Source organism: Bombus affinis, chromosome 10, assembly GCF_024516045.1.
Source record: "Bombus affinis isolate iyBomAffi1 chromosome 10, iyBomAffi1.2, whole genome shotgun sequence".
Classification (NCBI taxonomy): Eukaryota; Metazoa; Arthropoda; class Insecta; order Hymenoptera; family Apidae; genus Bombus; species Bombus affinis.
In genome coordinates, this window is record NC_066353.1 from 13,375,315 (window position 1) to 13,399,702 (window position 24,388).

Below are 24,388 nucleotides of genomic sequence, written 5' to 3' on the forward strand. Positions count from 1 at the left end.
GTACGCTCGTGATTCGGCTCAAGATGCTCAACGTATTTCGTTGTTAATCTCTGAATATAATATAGGATATGACTATCTTTTACGAGCTTCGGGGTTAAAGACGCTTTAAAACGGAGAACATACGCTCGGTTTTGTCTAAAATATCGACGAGAGAAACAGAAAGAGCGAAGGAAGCATCGGTAATTTATTATTTCTATATTACATATCGCTAAACGATTCCGTTGTAACTTCGTACTTCTTTACTTGTGTCTTCGTTAGAAACGTTCCAGCTGTTAATCGGGTTAATTTCCATTCCAGCTAGAGTTTCTTGGACGAGAATAACGCGGTATAAAAACTTTCAATACGAAGTAAAAGCCGGTAGCTTTTAACGTTAAAATTTAGAGGAATAGATTTAACGAGATTACGTAGGAAGAAACAAATGATCGTAGTTTATAGATGCAATGCATCTCGTACGATGCGTTCTGCATACAACGATCCTTGTCGACGATCCAATCGCTGACGCGGCGATACTTTAGGTCTAATGTCAAGGTTATGCCTATCCAGACAGAAACGTCGTAAACGGCTTTCCATGCGCGGTGGCGCGGCGGAGAGAACACGGAACACGGAAAAGGAAAAGTTGGACGATAAACGAACTGATGGACTTTCCCATGCTCCACCTCCACGGGAGAGCCGTAAACGTCTTGTCTCTCGATTTAAATGTCCCGGCATCTACTGGGTTGGGCAGATCCAACAGTCGTAGCCATTGCCGCGCCCTCGTGCGTCTCTACGTGTTACGCTGTCGCATTGGCGCAGAATATGACGGATTTGCTTTCATCTCGGTTCTCTATTACGCGATGTATTTCGTGCGTGACGTAACTAAAATTTTATCTTGGAAGAAAAATGTTCGACAATCGAATAAACAACGAAACAGAGTTACTCGATATACAAAAAATAACACATCGTTTGAATTAAGTTTTTTGCCGATCAAATTTTTATTTTTGTAGCTTTTGGAAATTCGTCGCTGTGTATCAATCGGTTGTAAATCGTTTTCGTCATTTACTCGAGTATGTACTTCAAAGACGACTGAGTAAACGATAAATTGGAAACAATGCTGAATTCTCTGTTCAAGGCTGATAAGGAAGGTTAAATGTTAATGTTACGTTGACAAGTGTCACGGTTACCTAATCAAGAACAGTCGCACTCCGGCGATAAGCGTAATTATTACGTAGCTACGAGCATTTCACGTGGAAACGCAGTAAAATATGCTTATACGAACAGATGCTTCGCTTTCGAGAAGTTACGATTGCATATATGAAGATACAGTATATAAAGATAGATAGAAGCACTGTTTTACATCGCGTCCATAATAATCTGCTATTCTTAAGCTAAGTTACAACCGTTTGGCACGCGAAGAATCGATCTCCCTTTTTCCTGGCCTATATACCACGGTGAAATCTTAATAAAAAATACTTTACGCGATACTCCGTATTAAAAAATGTAGGTTGGATTAACAAAGCTTGAGGTGAAAGTCGAATAAATTATATCTTTTCGTATGATACGCAAAAATTGAAAAATATCGTATCAACCGGGTGTAACGAACGTTCGCTTCGCGAAAGCATCGAATAGCAGACGATCGTTTAAAACTACGGAAACGTTTGACACGAACATTAAAAAGTATGATGATATTTGAAATTTGCAAATCTATAAGCGAAACCTTGAAATTAATATTCGTACGCATGCAGCTCATCGCGGTTAATAATAATTTCATGAAGGTCGCAAATGAAAAAGGCTGTATTAAAGGAAACTCGAACGCTCACCGGTAACTCGTACGTTATACACCGTAGTATTACATTCCTGTTACATTCTCTCTATCGCAACCGCGGTGTATAAGAGCCAGAAAGTACGAGAGACTTTTACGAGGGGCAATGAATGTCCGTACGAGGAAGTTCCGTGAAGTTCGCCCATATATTATTGAGAACTTATTAGAATTAATTAACTTTTCACCCGTACACCATATCGCTTATTAGCCTCGACGACCTGGTTGGTCGTTGACGTCGTCGCAGCGACGTTTCCATTATCGATGCTCCTCGAATTTATTTGAAATTACGTTGGTTTACGTCGCGGTGTAACACGCAACTTTAATAAACAACGTAAGATCAACCTCGTTCGGATGCTCGCGCGATCTCGTTGAATCGAGGACAAATCGATGCGAACTTTCGCAAAACGCTCCTTAACTTCGCTCATCGTCTCGTTCGAGCGATGCTAATCCCTTTCAACGATCAAGGAAGAAGATTAACAGGGGAGAAAAAGATCGAGAGAAACGTCAGAGTTGCTCGAAAAGAACGGAACACCAAGAGCGGTAACTGAACGAAAGGTGGAGAGAATGGGAAGAGGTAGGAGGGAAGGTGAGGTCGAGGTGATTCGCGGCGAGGCGAGGCGAGGCGAGGCAAGGTGAGCTCGGACCCACCTGCAATTATCCGGTCTAATGAGCAAACAGTCTGTTCTACCCCTCTCTTTCTCTCGAGTTCCCTTGTTGCCCGTTTCTCTCGATTCTGCTCGGTAGACGGCCCATCAGAAACGCGTGTACTTGACTCTGCTCTACCAACAACCTTCCACGGTCGTATCCTCCTCCACCTCCTTCCTCTTCTTCCTTTTGCCCCAACCTTCACCTCCACCTCTGCCAGTCCGATGCAGGTTAATGAAGATTATTAAATTAGTACCTCTCACGGGCAGTTTTTCCACCGGACAAACGTACCAGTGGCTTTGCCGCTCCCATCGATACACCGTCAGCCTTTCAGGAGAGCCAACTGGTTCGTTAACGTCCGTACACGCTGCTCTCTCCCACTTAGAGCAGCATTACAAAGAGCCAGGACTGAAAAATGGAGCTCGAACCTCGGTGATGCCGGTGATGGTGGAAAAAAGAGAGCAACCAGACCGAGATAAATGCGAGGTACACGATCGAGAGTACAGCCTGGACAGCAGAGAACGAACCGACTATCCCATGGACTGCTACGGACCCTGAGAATCACACAGACCCGAGATTTCAAGAGTTTCAGACTCGGGTCAAAGGGCAGCCCCGTTTAACGACACGTGGAGGGCAGCATAGCGGGTACGTTGACCCTTGATTTCTTGATTTCAGAAATAGAAATGATTCGGCATAATTGAATCAAGAGGGACGGAGCTGAGTTAAAAGCAGATGAGTCAGCTAGCGAAGAAGCTAGGTGGGACGAAGAGACACTGATTACAATGAAAATCATCTAAACGTATATAACTACAATTTTTGCGCGGAAAGGAAGATTAATAAAACGATTCAAATGTATACTAGAAGGATTAGAAATACATACATATTTGCCAAATAATAATAAAATTGAAAAATTAAAAAGGTGCTTGGAAATATGTATCAAGAAAATGAGCTTTCGTACAAATTTTAACAACTTATACGTTTATAACGAAAGAAGTTTGTTCGATAGTTCATCCGAAGAAAATAATTATTTCGCCGTGTTTCAAGCTGGCAGACAGCATCAGATTTCTCGGACGAACGCCTTCCGTCCTTCGACGTACGAAATGGTCTCTCGAACGGAGGAGAGGAAGACGACGATCAAGGCGTCGTTCAAGCAGGATGCACTCATCCTACCTGGACTGTCCGCCACGCCCGCCATTCACCTTCAACTTGGTCTCTCTGTCGCGGAACAAACGCGTGTGTTGTAACCGAGGCACACAGACGATGCACACAGCGAGCCAAAGCGGCTGAAAAGCAGCGCAGAAAATAGCAAACCGCGGAGAGGAGACGAACGCCAACGGCGGCTGATAAATACCAGAATCGAAACCAGTCTCCGACAAATTGTCCCGGATTAACGCGAGCCTATTGCTTTCCACGAACGACAGAAAATCGTACCGGCAGAAAAACGCACCGGCGACGTATTTATGGACTCGTCGAGCGCGTTACGAAGTAATTTGTTCCGGAATCTCGTGGTTCGGTAAACGATTCGACGCTAACGTTTATCGCCCCCGTTAACATCCAATCGTAAACAATTCGCCCGACCATTCGTCCCTGTTTTAACAGAAAGCTTATAGTAAAGTACTTTTTCCTTATTCGTGTCTCTTTTTTCGCTATTTCGCGGTCTCGGAATTGCGACGAATTTTAGTAGTTCTTCCGTAATCGCGATTTATTCGGCGACCATATCGATTATAAGTATCTTCGAAAGTTTATAATATATCGTCGCTCTGGTTCTTAACTGTTCTATCTTCGCTGGTTTCTAAACGAAGAGGACTGAGTTTAAAGTTAATGAAGTTTAATATTATCGCGCGAACTTGGGACTTAAAAAGCTACATAATCGTTGTTTTCGGATTGTAAGTGAAGCTTCCATCGTATTATCGTGAATTCGTAATCCTTTGCACCGATCAGACGTATGTGCACCGGTTAATTACATTTTTTTGAAAAACGAAATTAGGACAGTTAAGAAGCAGGGCGATGATAAGTAGCTAATGATCGAACAATTTTCGAACGTATGGATAAATAGAGATTCGTATCGTAGAGCGTGGAGAATGATTCGATACGATCGTTATTGTGATTTGCGAGAAACAAAGAGCTCATCTAAGCCGACACGCAGCTACCGTATCTCTAAAGTAGACGGTCGAGTCTGCAACGGAGATCGAATATACAGAGAACGGTAACGCTTTAATAGCACTGGCTTGCATTTATTCCGACAGTCCATAACTCCGCGACTCGTAATTGCCATAATTATGCGACCGCTGGTAATTGTGGTCGATCGGAAAGGAATTGGGAGGAGACGACGGTGCACGAGACTTTCCACGTCGCGTCCTTTTCGATGTTCCGAAGTGGACGTTACATTTTTTTTTCACTTACATGTTTTCTTCTCGTAAAATTTGGTAATCTCGATTAATTTCGCATACGAGGAAATGGCAAGAGTGGAATCCGAGATTACTGTCATCAGAGGGCCGCTAATAATCGTGGACAAGAAGCCACGAGGACACGCGATCAAGAAATATATTCCACGCATTCCAACGTGTTTTCAGTGTGTACGAGCAAACGTACATTTTTCGTTGCTGCAAGTTCGATACTTATAGGGAATTTCGCGTGTAATTTTCTGGGAAAACACGAGGTTGCGACATTATACGCGGGTTGATTACAGTGGTTACGGTATAGCCCGTAATCGCTATCGATTAAGAAGCACAGAGATCTATAATATATAAAATGTTGAGGGCTATTGTGTTATAATTAATAATTTCTCCGCACCTCCCTCGAGCCATAATTCCGAGCAATCTGTTGTATCTGCTTACGTTGAAATAACTCCCTATATAAAACACTTTACTACTTGACTCCTCAATTGGAAACCGCAAAAGCCACAATGATCGTGTCCCAAGAAATTTCGCTTCTGGCCAACTGGTGCATAAATCTTTTTCGAATTGAAAGGAAAATTGCCTCGAACGCCTTACCAGACGAAACTCGTACCGTGTTGTATACTCTCCGCGTATACTATATCGGGCAACACCTGAAAGTTTCCAACGATCTTTCGATGATCAAACCGAAGATTAGAAGAGCCGTACGTAGTTTTTCAACGAATTTTTTTTATCTCTTCGTGTAAAGGTAATCGGATTACGCGAACCTAGGTATTACCTTGCGTATTGGAAGAAAAGGAAGGTGAGAACGATACATTGTCTGGGCCCACGATGTTGATAAAGGCTTAGCCGATGTTTAAACGAGTTGAAACCTTTGGTCGGGTGCAGCTGCGGAAATGTCCGCTGAAACGAGGTGAAGGCTACCAGATGCAGATACACGCGGATAGGCGCGTATTAAGGTACACAGACGTGCACGCTAACGTCAGTGTCGGCGTTAGGCCGCTTAAAGAAGCTACGGCGATGCTTAACAGTGCATAAGTAAGTAACTAACAAGCGAGTTGCATAACACCGCGGCCGTCGCCGCCGCCGCGATGTACACCGGGTGCCGAGAGTTCGTGTAAGACGTTAAGGTCTCCCGGCACGGCAACACCACGTCGGCTACCTATCAGCGATTGCGTTAACCTTAAGGCGATACCGCCTTCTACACATATATGTAGGTACATATACCTGATACACTCGTTCCACATACGAACCGCTGCCGCCGCGCGATATCGTACGTACTAGTTCGAACATTCGATCGTTTCCCGCTATGACGCGCGATATATTTCGCGAATAAAATTTTTTAATCGTATACGCGATTCAATATCGATAAAGTGAAACAAATTGCGAGACGATGAGGAACTCGGAGGAACGAGCTGCGGATGTAAGAGTAGAAAGAAATACGTTTGACGAGAAATCGCGGTAATACGGCGGCAAGACGAAGTTTACGTTTTAATCGATTTTTACTCCTTACCACCATCGTAATCTGGTCCGACTAATTGCTTCTACGAATCCAGAGGAGGCGCGTTTCCCGCAACAGGTGAACAAACCATTATCGAGCAATCCACGAGGACGACGAACGACAGATAACAAAAAAAAAAAAAAGATACAAAAGACTTTCCAAGGAACGAACGACACCCGGTATGTAGGCGAACCACGCGACGTATCGTGCGACACAGGAGTAGGGCGTGCCTGCAGTCGCTGCACACTGCGCAGTTTGTTGTACGCGCTGCAATCGTCCGTATGTACCGAGATGTGAGAGTTACACGAGCCATGTACGTGAACGCACATGCGTACGCAAACAGCTGAGCGAGCGGCGCGCAACGACGAGCCAAACTTTTACGCGACCAAACGTATCTAACGAGAACGTTTCTTCACGAGCCGTCGAAAACCTGGTCAAAATGAGACGCGATGGCCAGCCACGTAGAGCGTATTACGCATACGGGAGAATACGAGTACGTTAGGTGTGACGCGCGACTGATGCTTCCTACGAGTTTATTTTTAGAGTCAATCAATGGGACAGAGTTACCACGATGCTACGAATTTTTCTCGAATGCCGAGAATTTTGAAATCTTACGCGTTTTTCAGCATTTCAAATATTTTAGCGTTCGCCTTCAACGTTCCGATTTTGCGTCGATAAGGCTGACTCTATGAGCAAAATTTGTCGTTTCACCTTCATTTAGAATAAATGCCTAACAGATGAGCAACTGTCTTCTAGATAAACAGCTTTGAGACCAAACGCTCGTATAGTTTTTCACTCGAATGTTTCGCGACTTGCGTAGATTTAGAAACGATTACTGATAAGATGACAAGAGCATCTTCTTTGCACTCGGGGCAAAATGCCAAGTTGTCGACGCTATGGAACGTTGGACTATTTCAACGAACAATGCGCGAGAAAATAGACGTTTGATAATAATCTTCGATTGTAGACTGTCTAACGAATAATAATAATATCGTGAAAATAGGAAGAACGTGTTTTTCAATATGAAAGTGAAAACGACGGATTAAATGCTTTCAATCGGAAAGCTTTCTAATTAATTTCCGCAAGATCACCCGTTAACGAATCTCTTTCGCAATTTTCATCCGTTGCATCTTTCTTATCTTCGGCTCGAGATACGGTGCTCCGGCAATTGTTCGCCGCTTGTAGCTTATGATTAATCATGCGTGACAAATTTATCATGTTAACTCGGTTGTAACTAATCTGTAATTTTCTTGCCGATCACAATTATCTTTTTACGCGGCGACAGTCGCCTCCAAACAGGTCGCGTCTAACCTATCGTTCTCGTTTCGCGAGTTAACGCGGGAGTGCCCGGGAAACCATTAAGAAAACCGTGTCGTAGCGTTCAGCGTCGTTGTCCGATAATAATCGACGCGTACGTGTAATTCTAGTTCGCAGATTCGCAACTGTCCGAACGAGAGCCAAGAGTTGACCAACTTTTTACTCGATCGACGAATTTTCACTCGTAAAAGCAAAAGGTATCGGAATGAGCATAAAATGATTTGATATAGCAACGAATTACACCGTAGATGACGTTCCTGCCGTAGTCGAGAAGCATGGAGCGTGTCGGTGGCAAGGGTCCCCCTACTTCCGGCGAACCATATCCGGCAGAACGCCCACCTATATCTCGGTCCGCCAGACCGTGCACACTCCCTACTGCCACAATCTACTCTATCGTCGTCCAATTGTAATAGATATTCTAGCCAGACGAAATTGTTCGACAGTTGTACGCGGCGATAATAAAAATTGATTCCTCGTCGGCGGTACCCATTGACGTTCCCATTTGTCAAGTTTCATCTTTGAAAGAATTCGGCCAAGATACGCGGAGAAGACACGCCGAAAGGAAATGGAGACCTGGCTTGCATAATAGGTACATATTTTATTGCCACTGTTTGATGGAGACAAACATTTCTAAGAATGAACGTACATAAGAAGAAGAGGAATGAAAAATGAAATTCGCGTCCTCGGAAGTGGATTTCGAGCGAGTCTCGATAAAGTAGAACGCATCCTCGGGAAACGTGGGTGGAATAATTTATTCTCGTTCGCAAATCCGTCCAAGACTTTACCGGACGCGCAAAGTTTCGTACACGTAGTATCCAAGGTTTTCTACGAAGAACCGCTTTAAATAAGATCTTGAACAAGCAAATAGACATCGTAATACGTAATGCGAATCTGGCACGGTGGAAGAAAGGGTGATTTAGAAACTTGTAAGTGGTCGGCTCGCCGGAACGCTCATCGATAGAAATTCGATCGAGACGTAAACAACTTCACGAAGACGATGTAAAAAGAAAGGGGAATGGGCAAAAACGATATTATGAAACTGCAAAAAGGTTGTGCGTGCCGCGGCACATGCCCCGATGCATATAATGCCGGCAAAAACTTGTAACGTCTGTTCTCGGCCGTCATCTGCCGATTCGATCGCGTCAGTCTAACCGTACGTTCATCCAGCTTGGAATCTAATGTAAAAATCAAACTCGATATAAACACGAGGCCGCTAAAGAGGACCCGGTGCGGCGTACCGCGTCAAATAAAATCAATCGCCTCTAATAAAAACTTACATAACGTTAGTCGAACGTCTTGGAAGATTACTATCCACCTGTATCGAAGCGGAATTGCCAATTTTCCCGTTGGTTAATAAGCCTGGCGGCCGGGTCGAATCTCACGTGTTCGTTGCTAGATAGGCGCTAGAAGACTTACGTAAGAGGTCGTGATCTTTCAACTGAAATCTGTTCGATTTTACGCGCCAATATTTATCGTAGCCACATCACGTTATCGTAATTAACTTGGCTGCAGAGTAATCCGACTCGCGAAGAATACGCGCGATATGCGACTCGACTCGGGCAATTTTATCCAATCCACGTGGGTGTCCGCGTATGGACCAGCGCGAAGGTCTCCAACCACATGACGCAACCAGGAAAGTAACCAGTAACTGATAAAGCCGATAAACGATAAAGAACCTTTCAACCCTGTTCCGATCGTGCCATTAACCATGAGCGATACGACAAAAGTGACCAACCGTTGCTGCAGAACTCCAGCTGGTACATTCGATGGGATTTATCGGTCGAATGACATTGTTTTCTAAACGCTTATTTAGTTTACTATCTCAATACGCTGCTTAGTATCGCGATTTCCATTAATCGGCAAAGCTATCTGTAATGTACTGCATAAGCTGCGTAAGCTACGTACGACTTGATTTAAACGGTATGTTTCACCGGTAATTTGTTCATTTTCAAGTATGCGTAGACAGGAATGTTAGCAGAAATGAAAATGATAAAGGAACGAATATAATTGCAGGTCGTTGGATAAATTGCTTCGGTAAATCGTTCAAACCGAGGCAATGTCGGACGGAATAAGTTATCGCATCGTATTTCGACACGTTTCGACCGGCGAGCTTAGATTAACGTCGACGATGGACACGCCGCGTTACCAATGGAACGTACAAAAACTTCGCAGAAAATCACTCGAGGCTTCGAGCATGAACTATTCGTGCGCTCGCAAGAATTCCCAGACACGATGCAAGTAGCAACAACCGATAACTGTCCTTATCGTATTTCTACGCTTGCACAGGGTCAGCGTTCTGCTATCTGTTAATCATTTCGGTTTGCATGTGCAAGTAGTTCTCGAGTTTCCAATTACACGTAACAAGGAACCGGTTACTCGAACGATATGCTATATCAGCGGAGACAATAAACCAAGAACAACAGACACCGGCTGAACCTGTAATTGCGAACGTTCGTAAAAATCGTCGAACTTGAATCTTCCTTCGTCTCGTAACTCCTACCTCAATTAGTCATTGACTCGTTCTCGAGCCTCTGTTATCGTTAAAATACCGATACCTTTCCACCTGTCGGTGACGTGTAGCCAACGCAAAAATCAGCGACCTCGTCTCCACAAACATCGCGTCAGATACGAAACGTGTATACGAGTTATTAACCGATGAAAATTACAAGCGTGCGTTGTCGAGTTCGCAATCGGGAGATAGAGTCAGACATTCCCAAGACGTCTAAGTCAACGGTGCGTTAGGGCAAAGCTAACTCGAAGTCAATGTACACTAACCATTTGTCATGCTTGGTTACTGCGTGCTTGGCTATCGAAGTGACTTCATAAACTCACGAGAGAACACCTGCGGCGCGTGAGGATGCTCGCATACCTTCTATCCAAGTGTCAACCTACCTGTTACCTAAACAATCTGACACCGCGAAGCTTAACTCGTGGGGATCTCTAAACAAATCGATAGCCGATTCTATCGGCGATCCTTCCATCGTCTTCCGTAACTCTTTTTAGATTCTATCCGAGTGGAGAATTCGTGAAAGTTGGCAAGTTTACCGCGTGCGACTCTCGTGCACCACGCGTGGAATGTACCGATGAAATTACACAGATGCGTTTGAACGTGCTAGGAAGTGACACGGCGAAACGCTAGAAACAAAAACCGTCTTCCACGGTTCAACGCAACAACGGTTTGCAGAAACACTTTTTACCGGTATGATAAAATGAAGGTGTAACATTCCGTACGATAAACTCGAGGAAATCAACGCTGCGAAGTTTCCTTTTTCGAACGTTCTGCGGTCGGAAAAAAATTCCCAACGATTCGACTCCTACTTGAAATTCGATAACACCTCAAACGAAGCTTAAGTCGAGAGCTGCGAATATTTTTTGAATGCGTTGCCTCCGATGTCGTACGAAGAAATTAAAGGAAGAAAGAGAAGAACGTAAGGATGTTAATTCGCTTGAAGTTTATGTTTGAACGTTGTGTGCCGTGCGTATTCGCAGAGGAAGTTAACAGAACGCTTTACCACTGAACACAACGCAAATCCACTGAATCCATTCTGTTGTCCGAACGAATCGTAACGGCTTGATGGAACCCTAGAGATAGAAACGGCAATATATGATCTCAACAGACATCGCGTAGTCAGCTATAAAACGGACGTAAAATAATGTCTGACATTCGAATTACAAAACACGTGTAACTTTGGTGGCGAGCATCGTTCAGTTGCTCGTAAAATGCCAACGCGAGATACGATTCACCCATATGCACTTTGGATTACGTTCTCATTTTACAGGAATTGAGTTTAAACAACGATGATACGTAAAATCGTAGCTTCTCTATTCTCAAAGGGTTCAACAGGGATGCATCTTTGATCTTTACTATTACGTTCACGAACTTCGGATTTCCCTCGATGTAGGAAATTTGTGTCGAATAAGGAAACGACCGTGTGTACATCGCAAAGTCGGAGTAATTCCTTTATCGGGCGACAGATTCGAATTTAGTATCCGAGACGTTACATCAATTGCAGACGCGACACGTAAGTGTCGGATAAACGAGACGATTCCGTAACAAGAGTATTCACACCCACCGAAAGTCAAGAATAAAATTCGCGATCCGTAGCGACGCGCAACGATACAGTGCGCGAGACATAAAAGGAACAACAATTATTCAGTGTTGCCGCAAGGAAGTCACCCACCAGGGCCTCATGCTGAGACGATCACGTTCCGTGGACCGGTTCACCGTACGATATCGTGAAATCCCGTAACTACAACGGACGTAACCTCGCTGAACGGGATCGAAATTTCTCCGAAGAATTGGATTATCAATTATTCCGACTCTTCCTGAAATTATTTCAATTTTTTTTTCATATCGCGCCGTTAATGTTACGTTATCGCGATCCTATGCAGTTTAACTTCTTTCGTAATAACAATGTCCCTCGAATAACAATACTCATATCGATAGGTAAAATAATGCAAGAGCACGATTTACAGAAATGTACGCTTATAGTTTATTCGATTGGGCAGCTATAAGAGCTAACGATGAGTGGCGATTTTAATTACAAACAGACACGTAACTGGCCAAGAGATAGTAAGACTACACATCTCTACGCTCAAGAATTTAATAAATCATTTTCCAACTGAGATATAAGGCGAGAACTCTTAACAAGAGGTGTAACCGCTACCCTACGATACGCAAGGAATGCGATATATCTTGCATTTGCAATTCGCTTTTTGATAATTATGGACGGACATATCGCACAAGCATGCTTCTTACTCAGGATTCCTTTTACGTAACGAGCATTTTATTGAAACGCGATACCGAGCGCCGTACGTTCTTCGCGAACTCGACGATAGCTTGAAAATTCCTGAAAAGTGGAAAATTGAAAGTGACGTGACGTGAGAACTATATCGCGATATACGATCGTAACAGTTACCGATGAAAACAGATCTACGACGTATGGGAAGGAACGCGTTCAAATATTAATCGACGTGAACGCGCCAACGTTGCCTTCTTATTTTTCCAATGGCGAACTGGTGGCATAAATCGTTCTTGAAACGAGTGCAACATCAAAGCAGCGATAAATCGTAGCAATGGATCTCGCGGATTAATTCTTCCGATATAGACAGCACATTTAATGCAGTTACCGTTCTGTCGAGGATATATTCGCGATCGCAACCGGCATTAATTCCGTGCTAATAAACCTTAATGACGGCTAACGTGCGCGTAGGAAGCTCGCTAATGACCCTCCAATGATACAACTTTCTTGTAGGTATTATCGATAATTTCGTACTTTCGCTTTTCGTGTCTCCTCGTTTCCTCGGCGATTTTCCTTCATATCAAACTTCCCGTCGATAATTCCCTATCGTTAACGTCGCTTCTTTTAATCCGAATTTGAATTCTTCTTTACGAATATGATTGTGCAATAGTAAATTTCCTTCATCGATTAACGATCGTTTCGATATACACCTGTTTACGAGTTAAGCGTACGAGTATATTATCACTTTGTTCGTGTCTTTGGCACATTTATCACTCGTGTCGGATATAGGCAGCGTTATATGCAACCATCTGATTCCGTGGCAACACTTTAAACATCGAAGAGGTAATTGAAATTGCCTCTCTGTGGTACTTTCAGAAAACTGAGAATACACATACTGTTACTCTGTGCTTTTTTTCCTCCTGATGAAATATGAAATATTTGATGCGCGGTACATATAATTTTATTACGCTCAAAAGATCACAAAGTGGTATGAAAATTTTCGAGAACAGGTTCCGGTAAAAATTTATTACATTTTTTACGTTCCCAGGGCAACCGGGTAATTTAAGTTTCAACAATTAAGCTGATCTTTCGTGAAATAAGCTGCAACGGGTGGTTGTCGGTAGCAAGAGGTTTGATTGATCATTAATAAACATTAATGCCCAACTTTAAATTGGAGGCTCGTTCGATCGATACAGAATTTATATCAGAGCTTTCTCCAAAGCAATCACGAAGAATTCTTCATCGGCACTCGATAATTATTCACGTAATAACTCATGTCGCGAGTCGAACGATAATTCATACGTCACCTTGTAAGCCGTAAATTACGTTATTAGCGTTTTAATTGCATGGTTATCGATTTATTCGGATACGCAATATCGTTAAAAGTCACACACGGCGTTAGTGACCTTTAGCTTTTAGCCACACGCGGCACAACTTAGAAGCAATAAAGTATTACGATCATCGATTTGTTTTTTAAGAATGTCATATTTATTTTTCATGGTTGTTAAATAGTTGTTATGAAATGTTAACTGATTCGAGAAACTCATAAATCTAATCGGATATTGTATCGTCTTACTTTATATCTATGTTAATCGTTTATTACTTTCCATAAAGCAAACCGTGTCTCAAGTTATTTAATCTTCTCGTTCCAATTTTTATATTTTCAAATATACCTTAGTTAAAAGCAATACGCTTTCTACGTCGCGAGAAACCTCTTTAGCCCTGCGGCATCAAATAAGATTTTTTCTTGTGATCCGATTGTTCCTTAATATCGTTTGACAAAAGCATTGATTTTCGTTGGTATTTCTTTTATTCGTGTACCAGTGGCTCAACTACCTCGCCCCATTTGTCCGTTTTGGGCGGCAACGTGCGGAAGAAATCTTTCCGGTTTTGGCGGTATAACCGGTTTTACCTTCTTTTTTCGTTTCACCCACCACGTTGATGCACTGCGACACGAGACCCTCGCGAACTTTTTAGCTTTTATTTATCGATGTATCCATATACGTATGCATACGGCCCTAGAGATCGCGGAATTCAATGATCTTCCAACACGAAATGTTCTTTGCCGTTCCCTCGCGTTCCAGCTCCATTTTTATGCATGTGACAATATAAAGTGTTATTCGCGAATAACACGCGTAATTTGCATATGTAAGTTACTTAGAAATCGTGTAGCGAATGGATCGTTTGATAAATTTTAGATAGACTCGAAAGGTTTCAAAGTGGACGGCACATTTTATGTTTCAAAAACGCTGTTCAGAGATACGCTTATCTTTCTAGATTGTAACAACTTCTCAAGCTCCCGCATAGTCGATCCCATAGACACGTTTGGCTTGTGCCAACAGACGATAACCTAAAGCAACGACGCTAAAGACGTGAAACTTTGATAGAATGCAAACTGACGAGTAGAACGATCGAATTACTCGAACTTACTCGAGCAACGTTCTCGATTATCAGTTTGAAAGAATCAAATTTACTTACCAGACAACGTCTTTGAGTCGGAAGATATCGATAAGGATCAGCTGGTGTTGTCGCGTGAAAAACAAAGAGATCGCGTAAAATGAAATAAGCGTCGCGCACGAGTCAGCGTGGTTTTACCGCAAGCATAGCCAACGAGCAGAAACACTTTTCATTAGCACTGCCGAGAGTTCAGTCGAGTTAATTTGCCCTCTAAATAGATCGGCGGCTGTGCACGAAACCCGTCATTAGCGCACGCCGAACAAAGAGAGCTGCAAGAATTAAGAACGTAAGAGACGATACGCGGCTCGGAAGAACGCATAATCGTGGTGGCCGTTTCGTAGCAGACTACTTTAATGTTTCCTGTTACGACCATCCCGCTGGTTATTGTTTCTCCATTAGATACATACTTAAGCGCACGAAGCAAATTCCCTCGACCGCGTTGCCGTCCGATCCGCCTTTTCCATTTCTTTCCTGCCAACTAGCCGGGAAATTTATCAGGAAACGAAATATGTTTCCTTCTACCATGAAAATCTCTTCAACACCGTATGAACGTTGATAATTAGAGAATAACAACACTGTAAACGCCACGTCTCGTTATTGAATTGAAACGCGAAGACGTTATTTCCAAGATCCACGTAGATTCCAAGATCTAAGAATAGCGCGTTATAATTGTGGCCATAAGTTAACGCGTTAATTAGCCGAATTGATGATTCCGATGGTTCCATGGATAAAATTTAAACACGCGCTGGAAGGCGCGAGTCTCCGCAGGGCGATGCGAAATCCTCTTGTGCTGTACGATGAGACAGGAGCCGTGTAATCAATGTTTCTGTTAACGTTTAATGTTTCTAGACATATACGTCCCGGGAGAAAGACATGAATTCCGCCGTTCCACCGATGAACCTTGTCCACGCGGTCGGCAGTGACGGATGTCGACAGAGTCGATAAAATCGTTTCTTACAAACGGTTGGACCGTGCGATCGGTGTCAACCGCGTAAATTGACGTCGATACAGCTACTTATCGAATTCTAGGAGAATCGACGATCGGTCTCCTCTGTCTGAACGAACCTGGCGCGCTTACATGGCGCGCTTTATGACTAGACTCGCATTTTCATGAAACGACGCTTTCCGTCGACCGACCATGTCGATAAATGTCCAAACGACCATATCCAATCGCGAACACGCCGTTTAGAGGATCGATAGCTGTTCCCGTACAAAGGCTATCCGACAAAAAGACGAGATATTCGCCGAACGCGAGCCTAGCTGTCACGATCGTTCGAGACACGACAAAGTGGCCCTGCCATTTGCTCTCCCGATCTGGATATATCATGTGGAAAATGATGAAGCTACAGCAAATCGTTGTGACGGTTGCAAGAAAACCGAAGAGGGAAACAGGAAGGGACAAACGGGAGAAAAACGATAGAGAGCAGAGACAATACCACGGATAGGGGAAACTTTGATGTACATACGCCTCGAATGTAAATTATTGTGGCACGGTAACGCTACGGAGTATGAAGCACATGCTCATTGTTATCTCACGACAATCTAAATAATGAAGATAAGCGGAAGAAAATTGCGACAGGCAGGAACACAAGTCATTTCATATCTGGTGATTCTATATGCTTTGCGGAGTTGTACGCTCCAGCTCGAAGAACACAGAGATCCGAATAATATCGTATACCATAGCGGTAGCACGTGTTACATCATAGACGCAATTCGTGTTTGTTCGGTTTTACGAGGAAATATTCGTGGGCGCCTTATTTATGGTCAACGTTCGCCGACCTTACGACCATATTATAGGAGAAGTGGCCCTATTAACTTGGCAACGACAACATCGCAGACCTTATAAATCGTCAATGAAAATTATTCAATTTAAATATATTACTTTCACGACTACAAATTATTTGCCGTAAAATAATATATTACAGCGAATCGTAGACGAGATATTTAGAACCGATATATCTAATTTTGTCAGGATACTTGAATATCTGTTTTAATACGATGACGGGTGTCGAGGCCTCAACCGCGTCATTCACAAAATTTTACGACGAAGTACATCGTGGATGTATTATTTATCACCGACAGTAGCAGTAATATACTTTACAAAGCGACTTACAGATGTACCAGTGACAGAATCGTAAAGACGTCACGAATCTTAACTCAATTTAGCGTGGAAAGAGCTCGAGAGGGAGTTACGAAAGGAAATCCTTTTTATAAAAGGCGACGTGAGTTACTATTAGAAATATGCTTGCACGGGAATCGCAGGCTGAACAGAGGAACAATAGGAAAAAAGAATAAATGCCACAAAGTAGAAACGTCGAATCCAAATCGGTCCAATTAAATAGCGAACAAGAAGAAAACGATCGGCGTTGCATAACGTTTATAAAAGTGTGACAAACGATCTAGAAAAAAAACTGCCGCGAGTGCTTATCGTTAACAATGGCAAATCGATGCTGAGTACAAAACCGTTGGAACGTGCGTTCACGGTAAATGCACTTATATCGTCGTGAAAGCGAATCGGTCGACGAGATGTTTCAAAAAATTTGGCACTTTTTTAACGTTGGCCAAATTTACATCCGACTTTAAATCTTCCGCCTAAACGGGAGTGCAACTCCATCGACTTTAGTACCGAACCACGTGACATTAACGGTTCGTAAATTAAAAGATGGCCATCCCGTTGGTACGAGGCCGCCAAAGAAAGAAGACGTTCCTCGGCCGTTCTGTCGTATAAAATTCACGCGACTCATTGTTCCTGTTTTTATATCATCGGAATTCGCCTTTCGCTGAAAGGATATACGAGATTGTATTTACCCTGTCCCCTTTGCAAAACTGAAAATGATACACGACCGTAAATTTCAACGATGGTAATTATTTTTCTCTTGATCGCGGGCATTCCTTGTTGCAAAATTCTTGCTTGCCACGTGACCGTTAAAACGCGCGCGCAATTATTTACGACATTTCTCCGTGCGCGCTTTCACGAAAGCGATATCGATTATTGCCAGTCGAAAGCAAATTATTTCTACGGACCGATAAATCCTTTGTCATCGATCGAAGATGGTAAACAAATTGGAATAAAACGCGTTCGTTTGGACGCATGAAACCGTCGGCAACAAGATTGGATCCTCGTGAATCGGCAAGCCATGCGTGTTCACACCCTTTACACGGAACACGATCGAAAAGTCGATCGAAGTCGTCCGATAGTGATAATCGAGCATCCGTGAGCCAGCACGTGAGTTGTTGGTATCCTACAGTCATGGAACAAGATGCATGCGCGCGTATATACGCGTGCACACAACCCTGCGGGTTATGGCTTCGTGCAACCGCAATGTTACTTGAAAATTAATGCAGTATAAATCAGAGGCAACACGTCCGCGACATGCTCCGGAACATCTGCATTCCCTAACGCTTCAACCATAAAACGATACCAACGACAGCATCGCGTTCATATTTATCAATTCTCCTCAAGATTTCTTAGATCGAAAAGATTCGTTCGAGTGAAAAAGTCGTTCGCATTGAAGACAATCGATACGATGTCTGTACGACCGATTGTTTGTCAGTTTTTACCGGAATACACGCGTTCAACGAAAGTTCGACGCGATAGAGCACGGCGCCGCTATTATCCTTTTTGCATGAATGTTTTATGATCGCATGGGCGCAGGGGAAATGTCTATCATACGCTGGAAACGCAACTTACGGTTCATTTTACAAACTCGTGAGGTATCTCCGCGCGATCAATACTCACGATGTGCGTCTGAAATGGTTTCCTTCGTTGCATATGGAAACCTTCCAAGACACGTAATGTCGTTCGCCACAGTGGAATGCAACGTTAAACGAAATAGTAGAAACCTGCCGATAGTGCCGTTCAACGAGACACAGCTATTTTAAAAATCCCTCTTCCAATCTTGTAACTAATTGTCAGATTATAATTGGCGTATCTTTAACAGGTCGCTCGTATTCGCTATCGATGAATTTAAATTATGTCTATTGGTTATCACGGGTAATTTATATCGCGCGAAACAGGAAATATTCTTTATGACTGACCACGATATCACGAGTATCGCGAGACCGTAACAGGTAAGTGACACCGTATAAATAGTTTGAGTAAGACATTCTTATAATGATCGTATCCACTCGTAACTATCGATCGATAACAAAAGAGGGTGGTGCACATCTACCTACGTTGAACTCGCGTTACATTCTGTTGGCCGTACCGTCTAGACGCGCACATCAGCATAAAGAAAACCAAGATCAAGCTATAAGTTACCTAACGATAAAATCTGTACACTACGAGCGAATAATTTATTGCTAACATATTTACATTTGTTTTAAACGATCGCGATGAGTATAGGTAACGCGTACGGATATCTGAAAAAAAAAAGAATGTTTGCTCGATCAAGAAAGCATGTACGCGCGTATTTTCTCGTCATTCTTTTCTTCCTTTCTCCTTTTCTTCTTTCTTTTCTTTTTTTTTTTTTTTTTTTTTTTTTTTGTTTAATCATCGCCTCGCTTATTGAAAGATTTAAACGAATAATTCTAATTACAGATTGCATGAATATGCAAACGATCCTCGTCACTGTGTAACAGTTATCAACTCGATCTGTTACTTCGATAGTACGCGCGTACATACCTCAGTATCATGAATTTCATCGACTATGTCTGGAATCCAGTGAAAACCTGTCTCCGAATGTTTAATTAAATTGATCCGTAAACAGTTCACCGTGTGTATTTCAGAACCCGCGACGGAGGCCTATAGCTACGTTAGAACGAATGTTGCACTCGTTGTGCAATAACCAACACGTGCCGTGTCTTAAATATAGAACAAACTGTTTTCCTCTCTCTCTCGGTCCTTCTCTCTGTCTCGAGTCTTCGCTAAATGCGTGGTTCGGATCAAAGAGAACAACATACAAATCTTAAAGTACGATAAGAAATGCATTGTCACTCGACTTCCGTGAATGCTTGCTAATTGAAGGTCGCGTTATTTAACGTCTTATCTCCAAAAAGGACTTGCGCCAACTTTCCTCGCTTTTATATCGCGTAAGAGCATGCCTCGTCGATTTCGCTAAAATTCTACGTTGTCGAATTTATGCGTTCGATAACATCGTTCAATCTGACTTTACCTCTCGACATTACGTAAACGATACTTTTTATTACGTTCGTCGGATCATTCGTTACGATTACGATAATACACTCGTAGAAATCCGTGCCTGCCTGTACTCGCATCCCGAGAAATTCGCAACTGACATACCGAACAAGACCGTGAAATCAAGAAAAATACAATTTACAGAGTACGTACGTACATGCTGTTCGTGTCACGCCTTTTCAGACGGAACGTTTGCCTCGAGCTGCGAGCATCGATTCATCGAGACAGTCGAGTAATCATTGCGACGGAAGCCTTTGATATTCGTTGCACGTGAAGATATAATAAAATTTCGTGAATTCGTCGAAGAAATTCGATTAAATGGCAAAGATAAACAGAGAAGTTATTAAAATTTCCAAGCGTCTGATCGCTCCACGTTTCTAACGCTTCTGATATACTTAAGCAAAAGAAAAAGAACGAGTCAAGGTCGCATGATAATAAGATAGCTTATGTACAAGCCGTATCTAAACAAAGTTGAAACAGCGTCGAGATCAACTCGATGAAACAGCTTTGCGTTGCTCGACTTGAATTTCAAATTCTCGAGTATTTAAATATATTCGCTTCTCGATAGTTTGAGCAACAAACAACCGATGGAGCAGCCAATTAGAATTTCGCAATCGCGCGCATTTTAGATCGCAACGGAAACTATTAAGTAAAGATTGTCCCATAATAATCTCGCGTTCGAGTTAAATTCAGATTTGGAACGGCTGCTCTGTAGATGAGAATGATTAAAATGTGAAAACTGTACCGAAGTTTCACTCACGTATAAGTACGTCCCGAAGAAATATAATCCGTGACGACCATATATACCTCGTTGCATCGTACCGCACCGCGCACCTTGGCAAGCGACATTCATTTATTTCGGACGCCGACTTTAAATCCATCGGAACAATTAACCGGCACGGTACCGGTGCACGCCTGCACGCATATCGCGTGGGCGTCACGTTCAAAACACCACGAACAATCTTCCTGTATCGTGTGCTTGGCGCGCGGCAGATAAGAGAAAAGACAAAAATTGCTGCGTCGCGGCAATAAAAATAAGGCGAAGCTGTATACGCGGACGGTGTAAGCACATTGCGCGTTGAAATAACGACCGTCGTATAAAGGCCTAAGGTTTACCTTTCGAACGTGTTCCGGACAGCTTAAAGCATGATATTAAAAAATCGAACTTATCGATTTTTTTTAATGGCGAGGAGAAGGAGATAGGAAGGTTGCTTTTCTCTTTTATTCTTACAGCGTTTCTTCGTCAATGTATGAAATTAGATACGAAGAGCTAAAGGTTTTTATTAAGCTGACCTGGTAAAAACGTGTCAAAAGAATGTGTACGACCCAGTCGCGCCTAAAATTGGAATCTCGATGCGAGATTGTGATCGTGAAGCTCACGTTACTTTTTTAATACTTCCAATTTCCTACGTTTAATAGGGTCGTCAATAAACAGCAGCGAAAAACGAACTTACGACGGGTAGACGGTGAGGATTAAACGCGAATATAAAAATGTTCTAAACGAACGATTAAGATTCTCCATTAAGACCGCGTTTTCGATCTTTATTCGGGCTATTAAATATCTCGAAGAATTCCAGGTACACACCCATATTCTCTTTCAACGAAAACCTGGGATTCACTGATCTTAGACGGATAAGAGATTTTGTAACGCGGTATCGAACGATAAGACGAATGGAAATTAGGTGCATTACCGGGTATATTTGAGCCGCTGAACGAATGGTATTCAACGTATCGTCTTTGACAAGAAGCATGCATCACTTTCACAAGGACTGCGAGCGGTACGCGGGTGATGAATCGTGGCACGATGTTCGTTCATTTTTCACGTCCATAGAGTACTGTACCCAGGTCGGCGGTGCCGTACGGGTTTCGTTTGGCTTTTAATGTCTCCCAGAGAAAAATATATCCGCGAGCAATGCGTGTTACGAACGTTAAGCCGTCTCCACCCTTTAGCGGAATTTATTATTCCGTAGGTATTCACGGTTGTTGAGTATCCCACTGGTTGGCCGTGATATATAACCGACAAACGTTCATTTGTGACGAAAAATATTTTTATTAATTGCCTCGCCGACGTACAGCTCCAGTAACGTCAATATTTATAGCACGTTTTTTAAGCACGCACCGCGTACAACGGATACAAATAATATTTAACGTTGTATTACTCAAACTTCATTGACGGCCGTGTAATTTTAGCATTCGAAACGTCGTCGATACTCGACCGCGTGAATAATTAAATTCGGCGATGTCTCCACACGATTCCGATAACTTCGAAGAGTAAACGCGTAGGACAATGGAGCTATGAAAATTGTATTTGACCTTCGATAATACTATGCGGTGTTATTTGTACGACAACGAAATTGTATTGAATCGAATCGGAATATCGAGGAAGGTCACGACGAACGATAACCGTACTAAGTGTCGAGTAATGCGCGTCACGATGCAAATGCGTTTCAACGTTTAAACCGTAAACGTATCTCGGCAACATAAACGAACAAACGGCAGAAACACGAATTGAATTCCAAAAGGATTCGCGAGAGGTTAGTATGCATACATAATGCTATGCATCACGGGGCGAATATTATTGATGCGTCTCGCGAATGCAACCGCGTGATGCACGCCCGAGCGATGGCCTCTATTAAATTCGGCTCGACGCTAAATATGCTGATTCGTCGCTGCAGGTGGCTGTGGTAGTGGTTAATGGCGATGCCGTTCGTAGAGGAGAAGGTGACCAAGGGGCCGACGACCGATTTTCACGGGACAACCGATAGGGACACACGTGCTCGAGGAACCCGTTCCTTCGAGGGGAATTTTTTTCTCGCCAGGACTCGGTGGACGCGATCGCCGATTCGTCGCACTTGCGAAAAGAACGCGCATATTTATCGTCGTCGTTAATAACGCACCGCAAGGGGAAATGACGGCAAGAATTTCTTTCAACCACCGCGGCGACATCGATTCGTTTTTCGATTCGTATCTTCTGTCGCGCAATTCATTTTTTCCTCGAGCTCTTAAACACCGAGCCTCATTAAGGTCCTATATTATACAGGACACGGTCGTACGCTTTCTAACGCGCCAACGATAATCGTCGACGATGAAACGACGAGGTTCGCGTTCGTAAAATTGCCGAAACACATCGACGAGAAGGATCAAACGCGTGCGAACGGAAGCTCCACCGAAGAATAACGTCGCAGGTGCGCGACGAAATTCTTCCGCGTAAATTGACCAGGCCGAGTGGCCATGCACGATTAAATAAATATTCTTAAGAAACTTACTTACTTTGTACTAAAAATTGTTTATTCGAAGGGGTCGAGGTGCAATCGGCGAAATTTACCGGCATACCGGTTTGTCGAGTTTCCCGGCGATGTTAATTTCTCAGTTGTAATTGTCACCCCCTACTTCCAAAATGAACCATCGAGCTATCTAAACGTTCGCACTTCGGATAAAGAACCACGTTTTAGCCTTAGTCGCAAAATTCAACGTATCGAGACCTATAGCTATATGTTAAAATGTTCGATAATCTATGAAACTACGTATTCTACGATACGTTACTACGTATTCTTAACGTATTCTACGTTAAAAAACGATAAAGTCGCGATCGAAGAAGTCGCTGGAATCGATTTGTAGTTCAGCAGCCACGCAAACGATTTTCAATGATCCACAAATAAATTCTGCCCCTTGCGCTGCCAGCGAAATCGTCATGACGATAAAACGACTACAGATCGAGTGTGTACCCTTTCGCCATTGATTATCCTTTTTTCACGATATATACGTCCAACTGGTTTACGAAGGCAAGCCAGGACTTTTTCCTCGTGTTTTGTCCATCCGGTGCGCCACGGACGATCACGAAGAAGCAAGGAGAGTAAGAAAAAGCAGAGAGGAAGCCGGAGTAGGAGGAACAGAAGGAAGAAGAGGAAGAAAAGGAGGGTTAACGCACTCGCCACACCCTGCTTTAAAGATTGTAAACGATTATTAATGCCCCACCGCGGCTGACCCGTAACCTGGCGGTGCATCTCTCTTTGTATCCTTCTTTCTTCTCTTTGGTTTTGCCTCTACGTCTCCTCTTTCGCCCTCGAAATATCCCAGCAAGAGTAACAAAGCCGAGTGGCATAACCGGGAGAAATCGAACGTATCGAATGCCCGATGCAGCCGCTTATTCGACGCTTTTCTTAATTAGCGAGCCACGTTATGGTATATAATTTGAAAGTTACGCTCTGCTACGCTAACTAATTTGCGTAACACACTGTGACCGTCTGCATTAAGATATTCCCAGCCGATCAGCCGGAAGAATTTAGAGACGAATAATAAAGTTTCAGATAAACCAGTTAAATCGGTAACTCGAGTAACGTATCCGAGTTGAATAAAGCAAGCTGGAAAAAAAATACACGGGTTGGGAACGCGAAT

General features: G+C 43.1%; 1 protein-coding gene across 3 annotated transcripts in view; it reads right to left on the bottom strand.

The window, feature by feature from the left end:
* LOC126920921 (Krueppel-like factor 6) overlaps positions 1-24,388 on the bottom strand; it is a 289,042-nt gene that overhangs the window by 248,210 nt on the left and 16,444 nt on the right. Inside the window, exon 1 of one of the 3 annotated variants that reach the window (XM_050731930.1) lies at positions 6,353-6,493. The exons of the other annotated variants lie outside the window; for them this stretch is intronic. Coding sequence (XP_050587887.1) covers positions 6,353-6,358 — 6 coding nt within the window. The 5' untranslated portion in view covers positions 6,359-6,493. Of the gene's footprint in view, positions 1-6,352; positions 6,494-24,388 lie in introns of those variants that run through there. 3 annotated transcript variants of the gene reach the window in all.